We start from the raw sequence: 16,024 nt of genomic DNA, 5'->3' as shown, positions 1-16,024 counted from the left end.
TGTGTTACAGCAGATAGAATGTGAGTTAGATAGCCTAGTGGTAAAGTGTTTGCTTGTCACGCCAAAGACCCTGGTTTCATTCCTTTCATGGGTTCAGTGTGTGAAACCTATTTCTAGTGTTCCCTGTCTTAATATTGCTGGAATATTGCTTAAAGTGACATAAAATAAACTCACTCATTCGCATCAAATGACAACAGATGTTAGTTGTTGTCCCCCTGCCTGGCATTCAGTGGATAACACAAGAACTGGTCGGCTTAGAGTCAGCATATTATCTAGAGCTAGGTTACTGCTGCAACATGGTATCTCACTGGGCTGGCACTATACAATTAGTATTAGTTGGGACTTGTACAAGCAGCCACACACACACACACACACAATGATGGTATATACTATTTGACAGGAAAGGTAAAGTGATATGATTGTTTCTGTATTTGACAGGAAGGGTAAAGTGACATGATTGTTTCTGTGTTTGACAGGGAAGGGTAAAGTAACATGGTTGTTTCTGTGTTTGACAGGAAAGGTAAAGTGATATGATTGTTTCTGTGTTTGACAGGAAGGGTAAAGTGACATGGTTGTTTCTGTGTTTGACAGGAAGGGTAAGGTCAAGTACAAGTATGGAGGAGAAAACACCAAGGATGGAATCATCAGCTGGATGAAGGAGTAAGTATTGTCATATGAACAGGTAGCAAACACCTTCATTTGTGATAGGTCACAACATCAGAGTCTGCAGTTTTGATGCTGCTCTTTGTATCTGGGTCTATCGTTCTGTTAGGAGATAAACCCTGAACCCACTTTACCAGGAGCTTCCACATTTGAGCCCTTGGTTATAAGGGGATTCCCAGTTTAAACCTAGATTATCAGAAGCCTACCTAGGTTACCAGGGGATTTCCCATTTGAACCTAGATTATCGGACATGTCCTAGGTTATCAGGTGATTCCCCATTTGGATCTTGGTTACAAGGGAATTCTTCATTTGGACATGGGAAAACTCACCAGCACTATTTGTTTGCAGTTAATTCGGTAAAAAAGGTAGTCTCAGTGACATGCCATTGAGAGTCCTTGGACCCCGATGTGATTATGAGATCTGGCTCTCATTTTATCATTTGCTGGCACCAGCATATTACTGGAATATTGCTCACTGCAGCAGTCGGTAAAATTCACTTTCTCAGCATGATCAATCACACTATACTCACATTTGTTTTCAAAAACAAACTTATGCTCATTATCCCATTTAAGTTTGTCATCCAGTCTCTTTTGTTTTTGTGTTGAATGTTGTTGATAGAGAAGCCCAAATTCAGCCTGTGATAGTCATACAAGAGTTATCTCCCTTCCAGCCCAAAGCCACCGCAGGAACCTAAGAAGGAAGCGGAATGGTCAGAAGAGGAGTCTGATGTTGTGCACCTAGATGATGCCAACTTTGTGGACTATATAGCCAAGGACCCTTCAGTGTTAGTAATGTTCTATGCACCGTGGTGTGGTCACTGCAAGAAGATGAAGCCTGACTACTCTGAAGCTGCCACGGAAATGAAGGAAGCAGGGGTGAGGATTTGTTTTGGGCATTGTCAGTGGGCTAGTGGGTCTGTCTGGTAATTGAGGCCTTTGATGATCACATTGAAGGTGTGGGTCTGAATTCGTACTTGTATACATTGTGTGAAGACCATCTTGGTGACTCATGCACGTCTGTTGCTGAGGTATGCTGGTATGCTGTGAAGTGCATAGTTGGCCCTGTTGCCTGTGGTGCAATGTTTTATTTGCAGTTGCACCCTTACCCATAGAAAGAGTGATGGTTGTTGTCTTTAAGCAAGATCAATCCTGATTTTAATCAAAACTTTGCGTAATAAACAATAATTGGTTTGATTAATGTTGGGACTGTTGATTGGGCATGCAGCTCATCTCACTCAACTTTACCTCTTTCAGATTAGTGGGACTCTGGCAGCTGTGGATGCTACAAAGAGCAGGAAGCTGGCAGAGGAGTACAAAGTGCAGGGCTTCCCTACAGGTGAGACACACATGGTTAGTTGGTTTGTCCACCTGTATCATGGTGGTCTGTAAATTATCGAGTCTAGACCAGATAATCTTGTGATCAATAGTTTGAACATCAGTCTACACAATTGGGATTGATTCTGACTTGGATTTTCATGGGTGGTGAGACAAGGGGTCTTTATGACATGGAATGAGTTACTTTATTGTGCAGGGCTTCCCTGCAGGTGAGACAGACTTCTTTTTCTTTTTTTCTTTTACTTTCTTTTACTAATGTAACCCTAATGTCGGTTAAAATATGGGCCCACCTTGAGATGGACTGAGTTGATTTAGGGTGCAGGGCTTCCCTGCAGGTGATAGCCATTGATGACATTGATAGCAGTGGTTCAGTTGTCTACAAATACAGGGTTGTTTCCCTTACAATATATGACCACTGATGTGACACAGCATGATGTTACTGAGACAGTATGTCTACTATATTCACTGTTTCTTCATTTCATATAACCTGGCCTGTGAACAGTCAAATATTTCAAGTGAGTATCGTTTGAATGTTGTTACTTTTGAACAGATTAAGAAGAAAAACAGGGTTCTCTGGGATACAGTCTTTCACTACTGTCTGATCTGCAATATGCATATAGTCATGCACATTGAGAATGTGCTTAGCGCGTGGAGTTGTATGCTTTACAAGCACTCATATTAGTGCATTCATATTACTTTAGGTTTTTACCACATAAAAGTGAGCACCTAAACCAGCAGTAGCATATAATCTGTGCTGAAGTTAGTATGTGAGCCTTTACACTAACTTTTCTGCAAACACAAGATTCATCTTCCAACTGAACTTATATTTGTATTCCGTTGAATTAACTTATTCCAAATTTTGTTCAGTATTCTTTGCTTTAATTTTGACAGAATTACTTTTGATTAGTCTTGCTTCTCATGCACCATGATGCATCATCATGAATTCTGCAGCACATTTTGTTTTAACAGTCACAGGGGTGGAAATAACTTGCCCAACAGGAAAAAGCACTGGAGTGGGATGTCAGACAATGGGTTATTTCCACCCCGAGTCAGTCAGTAGTCCTTGTCTCTAATAGACAACCTTGGTAGTGAAGTGTTGTAATACACTGAGGATACTGAACAACCTTCCATGTAGTACCAGTTCTTTTAAACAAGTTAATGATTTGTTATCAAGTGGGAACTCTACGTTTTATGAGTTTAGAGAAAAAGGTATTTCATGGAAGTGAGTTTATTGTTCAGTTTATTACTCTAGAAAAGTAAAGTGATAGAAACCGTGTAAACTCTCATCACTCTCATATCAATTTTCTGAGAGTCAAGCAAGCTGTAATACATTAGCATTCTGACGTCATCTGTAACCTTTATGAAGTCATATGTCTAGAGGTGTTAGATTAGTGTGATGTTACAGTAAAAATATTATACAGCATTATCTTCCGCGGGGAAGTAATAACAAACATTATCAAATCTAAAATAGCCTTCACTTGTTTTTCTCTGATGTGCAATACTTCACAGCTCATTTTGTGTAGAAGGTGTTTGTGAGCTTGTTACGTCATTTGCAATTTTGCCCATGAAAATATGAACTTCACTGAAAAAGACTCATCAGACATGATGACACAATAGTCACACATGTTCTCCGAGACCTATTTGTGATACAGTTTTAAAAATACTTTTGGTGGACAAAATCCTAATTTATGTAATATAAACAAATTATCTTTCTTTTAGGCATCGGCAGATTGTAAATCATATGCGGATCACTTTGGTGGAGAGTTGTTAACACAAATTCATTTCAAGCCTTGCACTGAGAGGCTATGGCTTTATGATATTGGGGAGAGAGACCACTTTAAGAATACAGATGATCATTGTCTTGGAACTGATGTTTATGTAAGAGCTGCTCTGATCATTGTCATTTCCTGTGTTGTGTTTCATATAATACAACAGAATGTCATTTCCTGTGTTGTTGTTGTGTTGCATGTAATACAACAGAATGTCATTTACTGTGTTGTGTTGCATATAGTACAACAGAATGTCATTTCTTGTGTTATGTATAATACAACAGAATGTCATTTCCTGTGTTGTGTGGCATATAATACAACAGAATGTCATTTCCTGTGTTGTGTTGCATATAATACAACAGAATGTCATTTCTTGTGTTGCATGTATTGCAACAGAATGTCATTTACTGTGTTGTGTTGCATATAATACAACAGAATGTCATTTCCTGTGTTGTGTTGCATATAATACAACAGAATGTCATTTCCTGTGTTGTTTTGCATATAGTACAACAGAATGTCATTTCTTGTGTTGCATATAATACAGCAGCATATCATTTACTGTGTTGTGTTGCAGAGATGGCCAGTATGCATTTGATGTAAATGAGAGGACCAAGGACAAGATTATGGAATTCATGAAGGAGTAGGTACATTAGCTTCTTATGTTCTTGGAACGGTGTGAGAGCCTAGTGGTTAAACTTTTCACTTATCTTGCCGAAGAATCAGGTTTGATTCCCCACACGGGTAGAATGTGTGAAGCCCATATCTGGTGTCCCCTGATAATATTGCTGGAATACTGCTTAAAAACAGCGTATTCACTCACTTCTAGATTCCTGAGTGAGCATGAGTTCCTGAAGGCCTATTCTACCCCAGGAACTTCACGGGTATCTAGATTCCTGTGGCAGAAGAGGAAGGGTGGTCATTAAAATGGTAGTCGCTGTTTTACTGCCTGGCAGGACGTATCAGCAGGATAAAACAGTTACTGGTCATCTCAGACCCAGTATACTATGTGAGAGTGTGATAATCTATGGTATCTCAGGTTGCTAGTCTCTAACAGTCTGTAATCACTTCTATAGATATCATAGGTGATACAGTCACCAAATCGTCTTTTACTGTAGGAGGACTTCATGTAGGTTACTATTTCTAACTGGCCGAACTTTAAGAACATATTTTCAAATTTATCTGAGAATGATTACTTTAGCTGACAAACTTGCATGTACTTACTGTTGTGAAATATGGGTGCCCTCTGTATTCTTGGTTCCATGTTCCCACTCTCTGTTGTGCAGCCCAAAAGAACCTCCACCACCCCCACCTCCAGAGCCTAAGTGGGATGAACAAGAAAGTGATGTAGAGCATCTAGGGGATGATACCTTTAAAGCCTTCCTTCGGAAGAAGAAACACGCACTTGTTATGTTTTATGCACCATGTAAGTATGAGATATATTTTCCCAGTTTGAATAAACAAAGAACAATTTCTTTCTGAAGATGTCTTCACACATGGATGATGCAACTCTGTTGTCCCAGCACAGAACCATTGTCAATGGCATGGTCTAAATCAACACTTGACTTGTACTAACCTGGGTGATGTCTTGCAGGGTGTGGTCACTGCAAGAAGGCGAAGCCCGAGTTTACTGCTGCAGCAAGTCAGTTCAAAGATGACAGCAAGGTAGGTACATTTGTCACAAGCTGGAGAAATTCCATGTTTGAATTCAGCAGCAACCTGCACTGCAGGAGGCCTTAAAATGGATTGGATGATGTAGGAAGGTGACTTCAGAGCTGGTAGTTGCAGGGTGTGGCTTTTGGTAGAGGTGGTGGAGGAAATAATGTCGCTGCCACACACTTTCAATAGCATGTCCATTATGGGTGATAAGAATCTTTACTGTGGTGAAATTCCAAGCAGTTACAGGCTGGTAGATTTGTTTAGTCTCGGAGCTCCTTTTTATTCTAGCGCATGATTATAATTTAGGAACTGTTTGTTCTGCACATATGCTCAAAAGATAAACCTTGTGATCTTCTGATACAATGAAGGGCAGTTGGGTAGCCCAATTGTTAAAGCATCCACTCGTGTTTCTGAAGACTCCTGTTCCATTGCCCACATAGGTACAGTGTCTGAAGTTCATTTCTGGTGTCCCCTGCCATGATATTGCTGGAACATTGCTAGAAGAGGAGTAAAACCAAACTCACGCTGAAACAATGGACTTAATCCTCCCTATTTGCCTCTTGTTCCAGGTGGCGTATGCGGCAGTTGACTGTACAATCCACACAGGAGTCTGTGGCATGCATGATGTCAGTGGATATCCTACATTCAAATATTTCAACTATGGGAAAAATTCTCAAAAATATATGGGAGGTCGAGAGGTAAGAAAAGTTATGAAACCACATACTTTCACCAGTTTTGCAGTTTACCATCTCTCAAGATAATTGGACTGTCCTAGTTTCATATCCTATCAGTAATGCACAACTGGTCTCTGAAATTGCTCCGTGCATCAAATGACTCCAAAGTCTGTCTCCTCCTTACATGTGATTAGTCAATTGCTGGACGAAATCACTTTGTATAAATTCCATTCTTTGACTGTTGTGACACCCTGTCTGTCCACCAGGAAGCGGACTTCGTCCACTTCATGAAGGACCCCCTGAACCCCACCCCCACCCCTGCTGCTTCCAGCCAACCACCCAGGGAGGATGCATGGAAGGATGTAGCAGGGCACGAAAACATCCACCTCCTGTCAGACACCAACTTTGACAGCTTTATCAAGGAAAAGAAGTCTGTCCTTGTTATGTTTTATGCACCTTGTGAGTAATGTCAAATATGTCACACCTCATTGTATTCCGGCACTGGTACCTGTGGTTTTTGTGGGAACCAAGCAATATGATGTGTGGGTTGGAACATGCTGAATTTTCAGGTGCACCAGTATCAGGTGCACCAGTTGTGATTATATGGGATGTTTGTTGAAAGTGCAGTAAAACCATAATGGCTTACTCAACAGAGTTCCATTAACTCTGAAGCTCAGAATAGTTGCCAGTAATGTCTTGCTTGTTGTACGAAGCAGCTGAATGGTAACAGGTGCCACCTATAATATCAAACACATCAAACACATTGTTCCATCAACCACCTGCGACCTCAGAAAGCTTTGTACTGTATTGCTTGTTACAGCATATTATGAGAATATTGCTGATATAGTTAAAGGCATTATAAATACATATGAAGGTGTAATGCAAAACATTCGCTATTTCTGTTTTCACATGTCCTTATGCTCATTATGTTGCTCTTTGGAAACCCATTTGTTCATGTTTGTTTCTGATGTCTTGTGTAAGAAAGTGGCTGGTGGTTTCAGGGTGCGGACATTGCAAGGCCATGAAACCTGCCTACGGGGAGGCAGCCACCCAGCTCAAGAAAGATGGAGTAAGTCAAGCTGTAGGGCATGCACTGTTCTAGAAGCAGAATACATGGAAAGGAATATACAGCAAATATGGTATCCTCTATTGATACCCTGGACTAAAATTATTCCCAAGCCGCAAGTGATTGTTTTGAGAGGTGACTTATATTTGGTCGAACTCCTGGTTTAAGGCATGTCATTGTTTAACAGGTTAACCGTATCTAGTGACATGCCTCTTGAATTCTATCACATTTTCGTCTGGTAGATTCAGGTACTGAATGCCCATTGGCCTAAGATGCTGCAGTATGCTGTAACAGTTGCATTAGACTTGGTTGGATTCACTGATCATTTACTTAAAACCAACAGTATGATTGGCCTGATATTCACAGTACCTGGCTCATGTGTTTCAGTGATTGGAGGCCATTGTTTGATATGCTGAAATACACTTTAACAGTTACTGCCCTTAGAAATAACAGGATCCACAGTTTACCCAAGTTACACTCCATGGTTGGCAGAATACCCATTCCAGGGGCATCTCTGAAGTGCAAGACATGTTTGACCTGAATCACATCTAACTGCCACACTTTCTACTTCAAGGTTGAAGGTGTCCTTGCTGCAGTAGATGCCACTGTAGACACGGCCATTGCAGGGAAATATGACATCCGAGGATATCCAACCCGTGAGTGGTAGTGTCAGTTGTTGATAGCACTTGCAAGAAAACACTATCAAGATGGAGGAACAATATATTTGTACAGGGGAGCTTTGAGAGCAGCAGTAAAAACAGTTTGAGATACTTTTCTAATGTGATTATTTGAATAGTTATGCCAAGGCTTGATCAATATCTCTTCTGCAGTTCAGACGTCCTGTGTAAAATTACACCAGTTGTGTGGGAAGAATTATGGTATTTTTAAGGGTCTTATGGTAATGTACACCCTTTCAAAATGGTTTGTACGCCCTGGCAAATCCGCCTACATAGTTTTTTATGCTTTGGCTGTTAACCAATCAGAATTTGACAAATTTATCTTCAGGGTTATACAGAGAAGTATCCAGTTGGATAAAGAACTGATTTTGATAAGATTGTGATGTTGTGGAGTTCCATCTGGTAATGGCCTCCTTATGAATGTTTCCACTAATGGTCTCAGTTTGTCTGCTTCCACAGAATGTATTTTTTATCAGTTACACAAAGACAGGTTTTAAATTATACATGGCTTATCTGTTAGTCCTGAAAGTTGAAAGGCAACTGTGCTTGTCGTAAGAGGCAACTAAGAGAATCAGGTGGTCAGGCTCGCTGACTTGGTTGACATATGCCATTGACTCCCAGTTATGCAGATCGATACTCACTGTTGATCACTGGATTGTCTGGTACAGACTCAATTATTTACTCAAGACCACCACCATATAGCTGGAATATTGTCAAGTGTGGCGTAAAACTGAACTCACTCACTCACAGAAAGTTGTAGATGTAACTGTGGTATTTTATGTACAGTGGAACTTTTACAAATTTAGTCACTGTAGCACATGACCAACTCCCAATTCTCCTCAAGACCTTCCAGTTCTTTCATAATACTTCACTATTTTATCATACCATAATACATTAGTTTTTGCAATAGAATGTAACTAACTACAGTAACATATTAAGTATTTGTTTTTAACATTAATTTTGCTTGATAGATGATCAACAGAAACAATGCTGAGCACTTAAGAAAATTAACCTTCTTTCCTTTCTTTTCTTTCATAATTTTTCCACCTGAATCTGCAGTGAAATATTTCAAGTAAGTATAAAAACTGATTAACTTGTAATGGTTGTGTGTGGTTCAGATCCTATGTGAGGTACAGTTTGGTCTGTCAGCGACACTCGTATCAGTCAAATGGCTTGATCCACTTCCTCTGCTACATCTTAGTATGGAGTCTTAACATGTTACAGTGGCAGCAGTTCTGTTCAGATATGGTACACCTTGAGCAACTTGTACTAATGTGTCATTGCGTCTCTTTCTATTCATGTACTTAATAACACTGTTGTGCATGTGATGAAACAATTTATTTCTGTTGCATGAAGACTGACAAATATTGTTAAAGCCTGTATTTGTTTATCTTACAGGGACGGTGCTCTAGCGTTTGAGTATTCTCGTAGCAGATCTACAGACGACCTTGTATCTTTTATGAAAAAGTGAGTGATGACTTCACAGTGCAAATTATTAGTCAATAAAGTTGAAAAGTTTTCCAAGTATTCTGTTAATTGGAAGATAATCACAAATTAAGGTACATTGTAATTAGAAATAAACTGAAAATGTTTCTGTAGCGTATAATTGGCTTCTTCAGCAATATTTTTACCTTTATTTCCAAAACTGAAATATAGACCACACACTTGACAGATTTCTGTTTCCTGATTGTACTGACAAAAGATGAACACTGGCTGCTGTATTATTGGGCTTGAATATGACACTGATTTTGTGTCGGCAACAATTCGATTTGTCGATACTCACTGTCTTTGTTGTATTATTGTGGACTTTATTTTTCAGAACTGACTTTTGAATTAAACTTTTTTGTTTTTATGGAAGTATAAAAGTAAGATATGCCTGCTTACCTTTTCCTGTTTTTTATTTTTTTTCTCTTCTTTAGCATTTTGAAGTGAGAGGACCATATTGCAATAAATGTGATGTTTCAATGTACATACTAACACCGTCATCATTTGCTTTGCATTAAAAAAGTTGTCTATTTTGGGCTTTTTCCCTCCATCTGCCCTCATTAGCTTCACAGTTTTGAAGTCAGTTTAGAAATTGCATCTTTTCACTGGTTGAAAAATGTGTAAAGCATTACCATTTCATGATTTAGTTTTCACATGGTTCAGTTTATTGCTCTTGTTCTATTTCAGCCCTACAGCTCCACCCCCACCACCACCCCCTGAACCAGAATGGAGTGAGGAGAAGAACGATGTCTACCACCTTACAGACAAGGACTTTGATTCTTTTATGGCGAAAGAAAAATCTGTTTTAGTCATGTTCTATGCACCTTGTGAGTATGGAAAGTGACACTGTGAAATACCAATAAAGATCTATGATATTCCTAATACCTTATAGCACCTGTGAAGATCTGGGTTGGAACTAGTCTTCAATAACCTATGCTTATCTTTAGAACTGATCAAGGATCAAGTGGTCAGGGTTGCTGACTTGGTTGACATGTTGACTGATCAAGACTTGAATATTTACAGACTGCTGTTATATAGCTGGAATATTGCTGCGTGCAGTCTTAATCAACAAAGAACCCAATACTGCCAGATGTTTATTGGTTACTGAACAGCACAACTATTGTAAATCTGATAGGTCTCAGACCTCCATTAGTTAGCCTTTCTTTTTGCACTAAATTGACACATTAATGTATGTTTGAAATTCTACTCAAGGACATGTTCTATTGAACTCATTCTCTGATAGTTTTTGTGGATGGATATGCATCAGTGATGATTCTCATACTTCAGGGTGTGGACATTGCAAGAAGATGAAGCCAGCATTTACAGCTGCTGCAGCTAGACTTAAAAAAGAATCATCCAGTGCTAAGCTTGCGGCTGTAGATGCCACCAAGTACAAAGATATCGGCCAGAGATATGGCGTGGCTGGTTATCCAACGTTGAAATATTTTGAGTAAGTAACTTGCATTTTCACTAATTTCACAAAAAATATGCCTTTCTCACCCATAATAGAAGCGATATTTGTCCTCAGAACATTCTGATAATGCCAAACCTAAATTCAAGATGAGATAGACACTGTATAGTGTATACATATTTTCTGTTTCAGACATGGTCAAGAGAAGTTTGACTATAGCGGGGGTCGAACAGAAGATGCTATTGTACAATTTTTGAAAAAGTGAGTAATCTTCATGACATTATCTTGATGTTGTACACAGTGGACTATACCTGCAGTCATTACACTGGCCAGAGCTTGATCAGTGGAGGAAGGGATATTAGATGGTCACCTGACAAGTATTACCATTTGGGATGTGTCCTAGAGATGTGAGGTTGACATCTGTTCAGAATTAAGGGTTCCCAGTTCTTACATTGAATTGGGGTGGTGCATTTCCTCATCACGGAGTTCGATTCTCCAGACAGGTATAACATCCCATTTCTGGTGTTCCATACTGTAGTATTGCATAAAACAACATAAAACTCAGCCTGCTTACTCAATTGGGTTGAATTGGTAGTGTCATTAACCTTTGTGTCTTAAAGCTTTTCTTTTTACAAAGTAAATGAATGTGAGATTGTTGATTGATGTTTATTCAGTTGGGTTTCTCCACTCCAGGCTAAACCTAACAAACTTTCGTATAGAGTCTTGTAGTGTTTGACTCTTCATGAGATACCAACTTGGACACACTGTTATGTTAATCCTAACCTTGCTGTTGAACCACATTTTACTTGAACTCATCTCTGGGGCGGCGTGGAAGACAGATAGTCAGAGTGTTCACTTGTCATGCCGAAGTTCCAGGTTTGACTCCCCACATGGATGCAGTGTGTGAAGTCCATTCCTGGTGTCCCCCAACCATGATGTTGCTGGAATATTGCTAAATGCAGCATAAAACCATACACACTCACTTTAGGTGTGTCAACACAAATCCTGTGCTGATGTCTCAACACAAGCCATTGTTTCTCCAGTATGTTAAGCTTGTAAGACCAGCATCTCTTCCATGTCAAGCTGATACCTAATCTTTTCTTAAGATATTGTTCAAGTGATGTTAGCCAGAAGTAACATGATATTGACTCAACTGCTTCCTCCTACTCCAGCCCTAAGGCTCCACCACCTCCCCCACCTCCAGAGCCAGAATGGAGCACAGTGGCATCTGCTGTCAACCACTTGACCTCAGATACCTTCAGTGACTTCATAGCCCAGCGGGAGTCTGTCCTGGTCATGTTTTATGCACCATGGTGTGGTCACTGTAAGCGAGCCAAGCCGGACTTCCAGAGTGGCGCTGAGGCCTTTAAGGGGGATAAGAAGAAGGCCTTTGCAGCAGTCGATTGCACCAAGAATACAGGTATGAAAACATCTACTGTCATCATTGATTATCCATCGATTCTGTGTGTTATGATTTGCTTCACACTTGAGCAACACTATGATGTCAGTTTGAAGGGTGTATTCTCCTCTACACATGTTTTAGTGTAATGTCACTCAAATGCAAAGGTTTGGTAGCTAATAGGTCAGGAGTTTTAATGATACAAGAACATATAGAAATATAATTCTGAAGATATCTGAGGCAATACAGTGTTAGTTCAAACTGTTTATGTATCATGTAAGATCATAATGTAATATTCGGCAGAGAGTTATAAGTAACTGATGTTTGCAAGTAGCCGGTCAGTTGAAACTGGTTATCATATTGCTGCATTGTTTAGAACAACACATTGGTCAAGATGCCTTCCAAGAGTTGATGGGTCTTTGATCATGCCTCTGCTACTGGAGGTTCAGTAAATGCAGACCTCTTTGACAAAGCTTGTACATTAATACATTGTTCACAGGGGAGTGAAGTAATATATTTTTGACGTAAGTGTACATTTTGTTTTTCATAAGAGGACCATGGTATACATGCAGTGATCAATTTTCATTGCAGTCCGTAAATAATGTCTCACATTTTTTTGTTTTCAGAGGTGTGTAAAAAAGAAGATGTGAGTGGTTACCCAACAATCAAGCTTTATGTGAATGGCAAGTTCCTCACTGCTTATAATGGTGATAGGACAAAAGATGAATTTGTCAAGTTTCTTAAGAATGCCCCAACAATAAAGAAAGACGAATTATAGAAATCCTGTTTTTAATTAAAATATTTATAATTTTAACCATCTTGTCTGAGTTTTGTTGTTTTATGAAGTGGACAGTTGAGGATAAGAAAACTGTGTAGTGCAATAGTGGCAGTACTCTCTGTTCTTCAATCAGGGTAAGCAAGAGAACATCCATTCTCCATCCCACTATCAGGGTAAGCAAGAGAACATCCATTCTCCATCCCACTATCAGGGTAAGCAAGAGAACATCCATTCTCCATCCCACTATCAGGGTAAGCAAGAGAACATCCATTCTCCATCCCACTATCAGGGTAAGCAAGAGAACATCCATTCTCCATCCCACTATCAGGGTAAGCAAGAGAACATCCATTCTCCATCCCACTATCAGGGTAACCAAGAGCGCCTCCTCTCTTGGCCCCACGCTCCTGGTAAGGAAGGATGCATATGCCCTCACATGACAACAGTAGGAAAGCGAGTCTTTACTCTCCACATCTTCATCATGGCAAACATGCTGAAGTGCTTTCTTAACCCTCTCCACTGACGTTCATGGACTGTCCAATGATGACAAGCATTTGGCATTGCTGTATAATATTAGTAGCATTGCTGAACATTTTAACGGAACATAAGGTTGTTTTTAAAATAATTTTGCACCTGTGAAGATCCGAGTTAGAATTGGTCTTCAGCAACCCATGTTTGTCATGAGAGGCGACTACTGGGACTGAGTGGTCAAGCTCTCTGTCTGACTTAGTTGACAGGTCATCATATCTTAACTGCGCAGATTGGCGTTGGTGCCATTGATCACTGGATTGTCTGGTGCAGACTAGGTTATTTACAGACTGGAAACATATAACTGAAATATTGCTTAGTGTAAGGTTAAGCAAACCTTAACAAAAACAAATTATATCATTACAATACTTTAGGACTTGTTTTAAGGTTGTCAGTCAGTCAGTCAGATGTAAGGTTAATGGTGATATGAATCAAACCTACTTTATCAAAACTTCTGTCTGATTTATGTAAGCAAGAGCGTCTCTATTCTCTGTACCAAAATTGGCAGAAGCAAGAATATCTCTATTCTCAGTACCACACTTGGTTTGAGGAAGAGCGTCTCTATTCTGTGTGCTATGATTGGTGGAAGTGAGAACATCTCTATCCTCTGTACCATGACTGGTCTAAGCAAGAGTGTCTCAGTTCTCTGTGCCATGATTGGTGTAAGCAAGAGCATTTGTTTTCTCTGTACCATGATTGGTGTAAGGTAGAACATTAATTCACAGAACCATTATTGGTGGAAGCAAGAGCGTCTCTGTTCTCTGTACCATGGTTGGTGGAAGCAATAGCGTCATTATTCTCTGTACCATGGTTGGTGTAGGTAAGAGTTTCACTTTTCACTGTACTATGATTGGAGGAAGAAAGAGCATCCATATTCTCTGTACTATGATTGGTTGAAGCAAGAGCGTCTCTATTGTTGCTCCTGTGATTGGTACAAGGAGGAGCCTCTCCATTCTTAGTATGACTTGGGTAAACAAGATATTTCAACGTTCTCCATTTTCACTAGAGTAAGCATGAAAGTCTCTCCTCACTACTTTGAGTAGAATGCCTCCATTCCCTGTTCCTCTGAGCCTGTGACTATTTCAGGCGTGACCAGTGATCCAGGAACGTGTCCACTGAATTGCGGATTTCACTAGCGTGACCCATAGATTAACATCCTTTCATGCTGAAATATGAGAAGTAATTATCTTTGTCACGGGATATTTGACCACTCCTTTTCACACGTGTTCTTCGTGACTGCAGCTTGAATATGCAGTAGCAAGGTATGGATTTCTTGGTTTAAAGACTACATACATCATCAAACCTCAGTTGCAAGAAAAACGTGAAATGATGATACTTGTTAATCTGTTGATGACTAGGCACTGGCCTGCTCAGTGTCCGGGCACGACACTAGTCATGTGTTCTCAGTGGGTGTTCACCGTGTCCCATAGCACGATGTCTGCAACTGGAGCCAGCAACATATTGCCCAACCCCGTCTACTTAGCTACCTGACATTCATGAGTTCGCAAGCCAATTTTTTCGTGTAAACCCGATAGGTTGCACAGCTCATATTTAGATGGTATTGCTTTCTCGCCCAAACTTTCTGTGAGACTCTAAGTGTTATCGTTTGACGTTTGATGATTTCAATAACTTCAAATCCGTTGCCATACGAGGAGATGGTAGCCGTATGAATTATGCAAACACCGAGCTGCAGGTACAGCAAAGTGCAGTTAACTTGGAGAAAGTACTGTGACTGGGTCCCGATTCCATCCATCTGTAAATGGATATATCCTTAGGATGACAAAACCACAATAACCACAGTGCGCTTGAAGTCGTAAAAAAAGTTGTATGCAACGGCAAGAGTTTTATACTCCCGTGGGAGTTGAGACTGATAAAACGATGTGCCGTTGAGATTGACATCAAATGAACGAGGGGGGAAATACCAGCACCTTGAGCAAGCAAAAGTTGCACGGAGTTGGTCTGTCGATTGCATGTGTGACTCGACACCCACCTACTAGCAACAGAGATTTTCATTTTAAATGTCCTTTATCGTACTGAGAACATCACGGGAGATCAATATGTTTGACACTATGAAACACGAGAATGAATGAGCTCAGTTTTACTGAGCACTCAGCTGTATGGCGGCGGTCTGTACATAATGAGTCTGGACCAGACAAGTGATCAACATCAAGACCATCGATCTAACCAAACCGGGGGAGCCAGACCACCCGACACCGTAAGTCACCTCTTACAAGCATAGGTTATTTAATGTCAGTTCTAACCCGGATCTTCACGCGTCACACACACGGATGGCGTGACATCAGAGAATGAAAACTGAAACTTGCATGGTTCAGCGACGTTTAGGCAACTTGTATATTTCAAATTAGCTGAAATGCACATAACGAACTTCTGTTAGAACGAACTATTACTTGTGGTCCCTTTGAGTTTCACAGATACACCGGTCACGTGTCATGCTTAACCATGACGAAAATCACTGACATAGGTGACCAGCTTGGTGGTTCAGTTACATACGTTGTTTAAACCCTATACCACCATGAACATCTCAGTGCAGTATGATCGATCAGTTAGTCAGACGTTTACAGTTTAC

General features: G+C 40.1%; 1 protein-coding gene across 1 annotated transcript in view; it reads left to right on the top strand.

Annotated features, from left to right (window-relative positions):
* LOC137299129 (protein disulfide-isomerase A5-like) overlaps nt 1-12,948 on the top strand; it is a 39,562-nt gene extending 26,614 nt beyond the window's left edge. The window contains exons 10-27 of the mRNA XM_067831659.1: nt 592-660; nt 1,334-1,538; nt 1,917-1,998; nt 2,500-2,512; nt 4,341-4,406; nt 5,050-5,189; nt 5,358-5,428; nt 5,992-6,120; nt 6,363-6,555; nt 7,098-7,165; nt 7,737-7,818; nt 8,899-8,911; nt 9,238-9,306; nt 10,012-10,151; nt 10,612-10,774; nt 10,928-10,996; nt 11,908-12,155; nt 12,761-12,948. Of these exons, the coding sequence (XP_067687760.1) occupies nt 592-660; nt 1,334-1,538; nt 1,917-1,998; nt 2,500-2,512; nt 4,341-4,406; nt 5,050-5,189; nt 5,358-5,428; nt 5,992-6,120; nt 6,363-6,555; nt 7,098-7,165; nt 7,737-7,818; nt 8,899-8,911; nt 9,238-9,306; nt 10,012-10,151; nt 10,612-10,774; nt 10,928-10,996; nt 11,908-12,155; nt 12,761-12,912 (1,972 nt within the window). The 3' untranslated portion in view covers nt 12,913-12,948. The remainder of the gene's footprint in view (nt 1-591; nt 661-1,333; nt 1,539-1,916; nt 1,999-2,499; nt 2,513-4,340; nt 4,407-5,049; nt 5,190-5,357; nt 5,429-5,991; nt 6,121-6,362; nt 6,556-7,097; nt 7,166-7,736; nt 7,819-8,898; nt 8,912-9,237; nt 9,307-10,011; nt 10,152-10,611; nt 10,775-10,927; nt 10,997-11,907; nt 12,156-12,760) is intronic.
* Nucleotides 12,949-16,024: the final 3,076 nt, after the last annotated feature.

This window comes from Haliotis asinina, chromosome 10 (genome assembly GCF_037392515.1).
Source record: "Haliotis asinina isolate JCU_RB_2024 chromosome 10, JCU_Hal_asi_v2, whole genome shotgun sequence".
Lineage (NCBI taxonomy): Eukaryota > Metazoa > Mollusca > Gastropoda > Lepetellida > Haliotidae > Haliotis > Haliotis asinina.
Note: the sequence above shows the minus strand (reverse complement) of the source record. Positions and strands in the feature narration are given on the sequence as shown.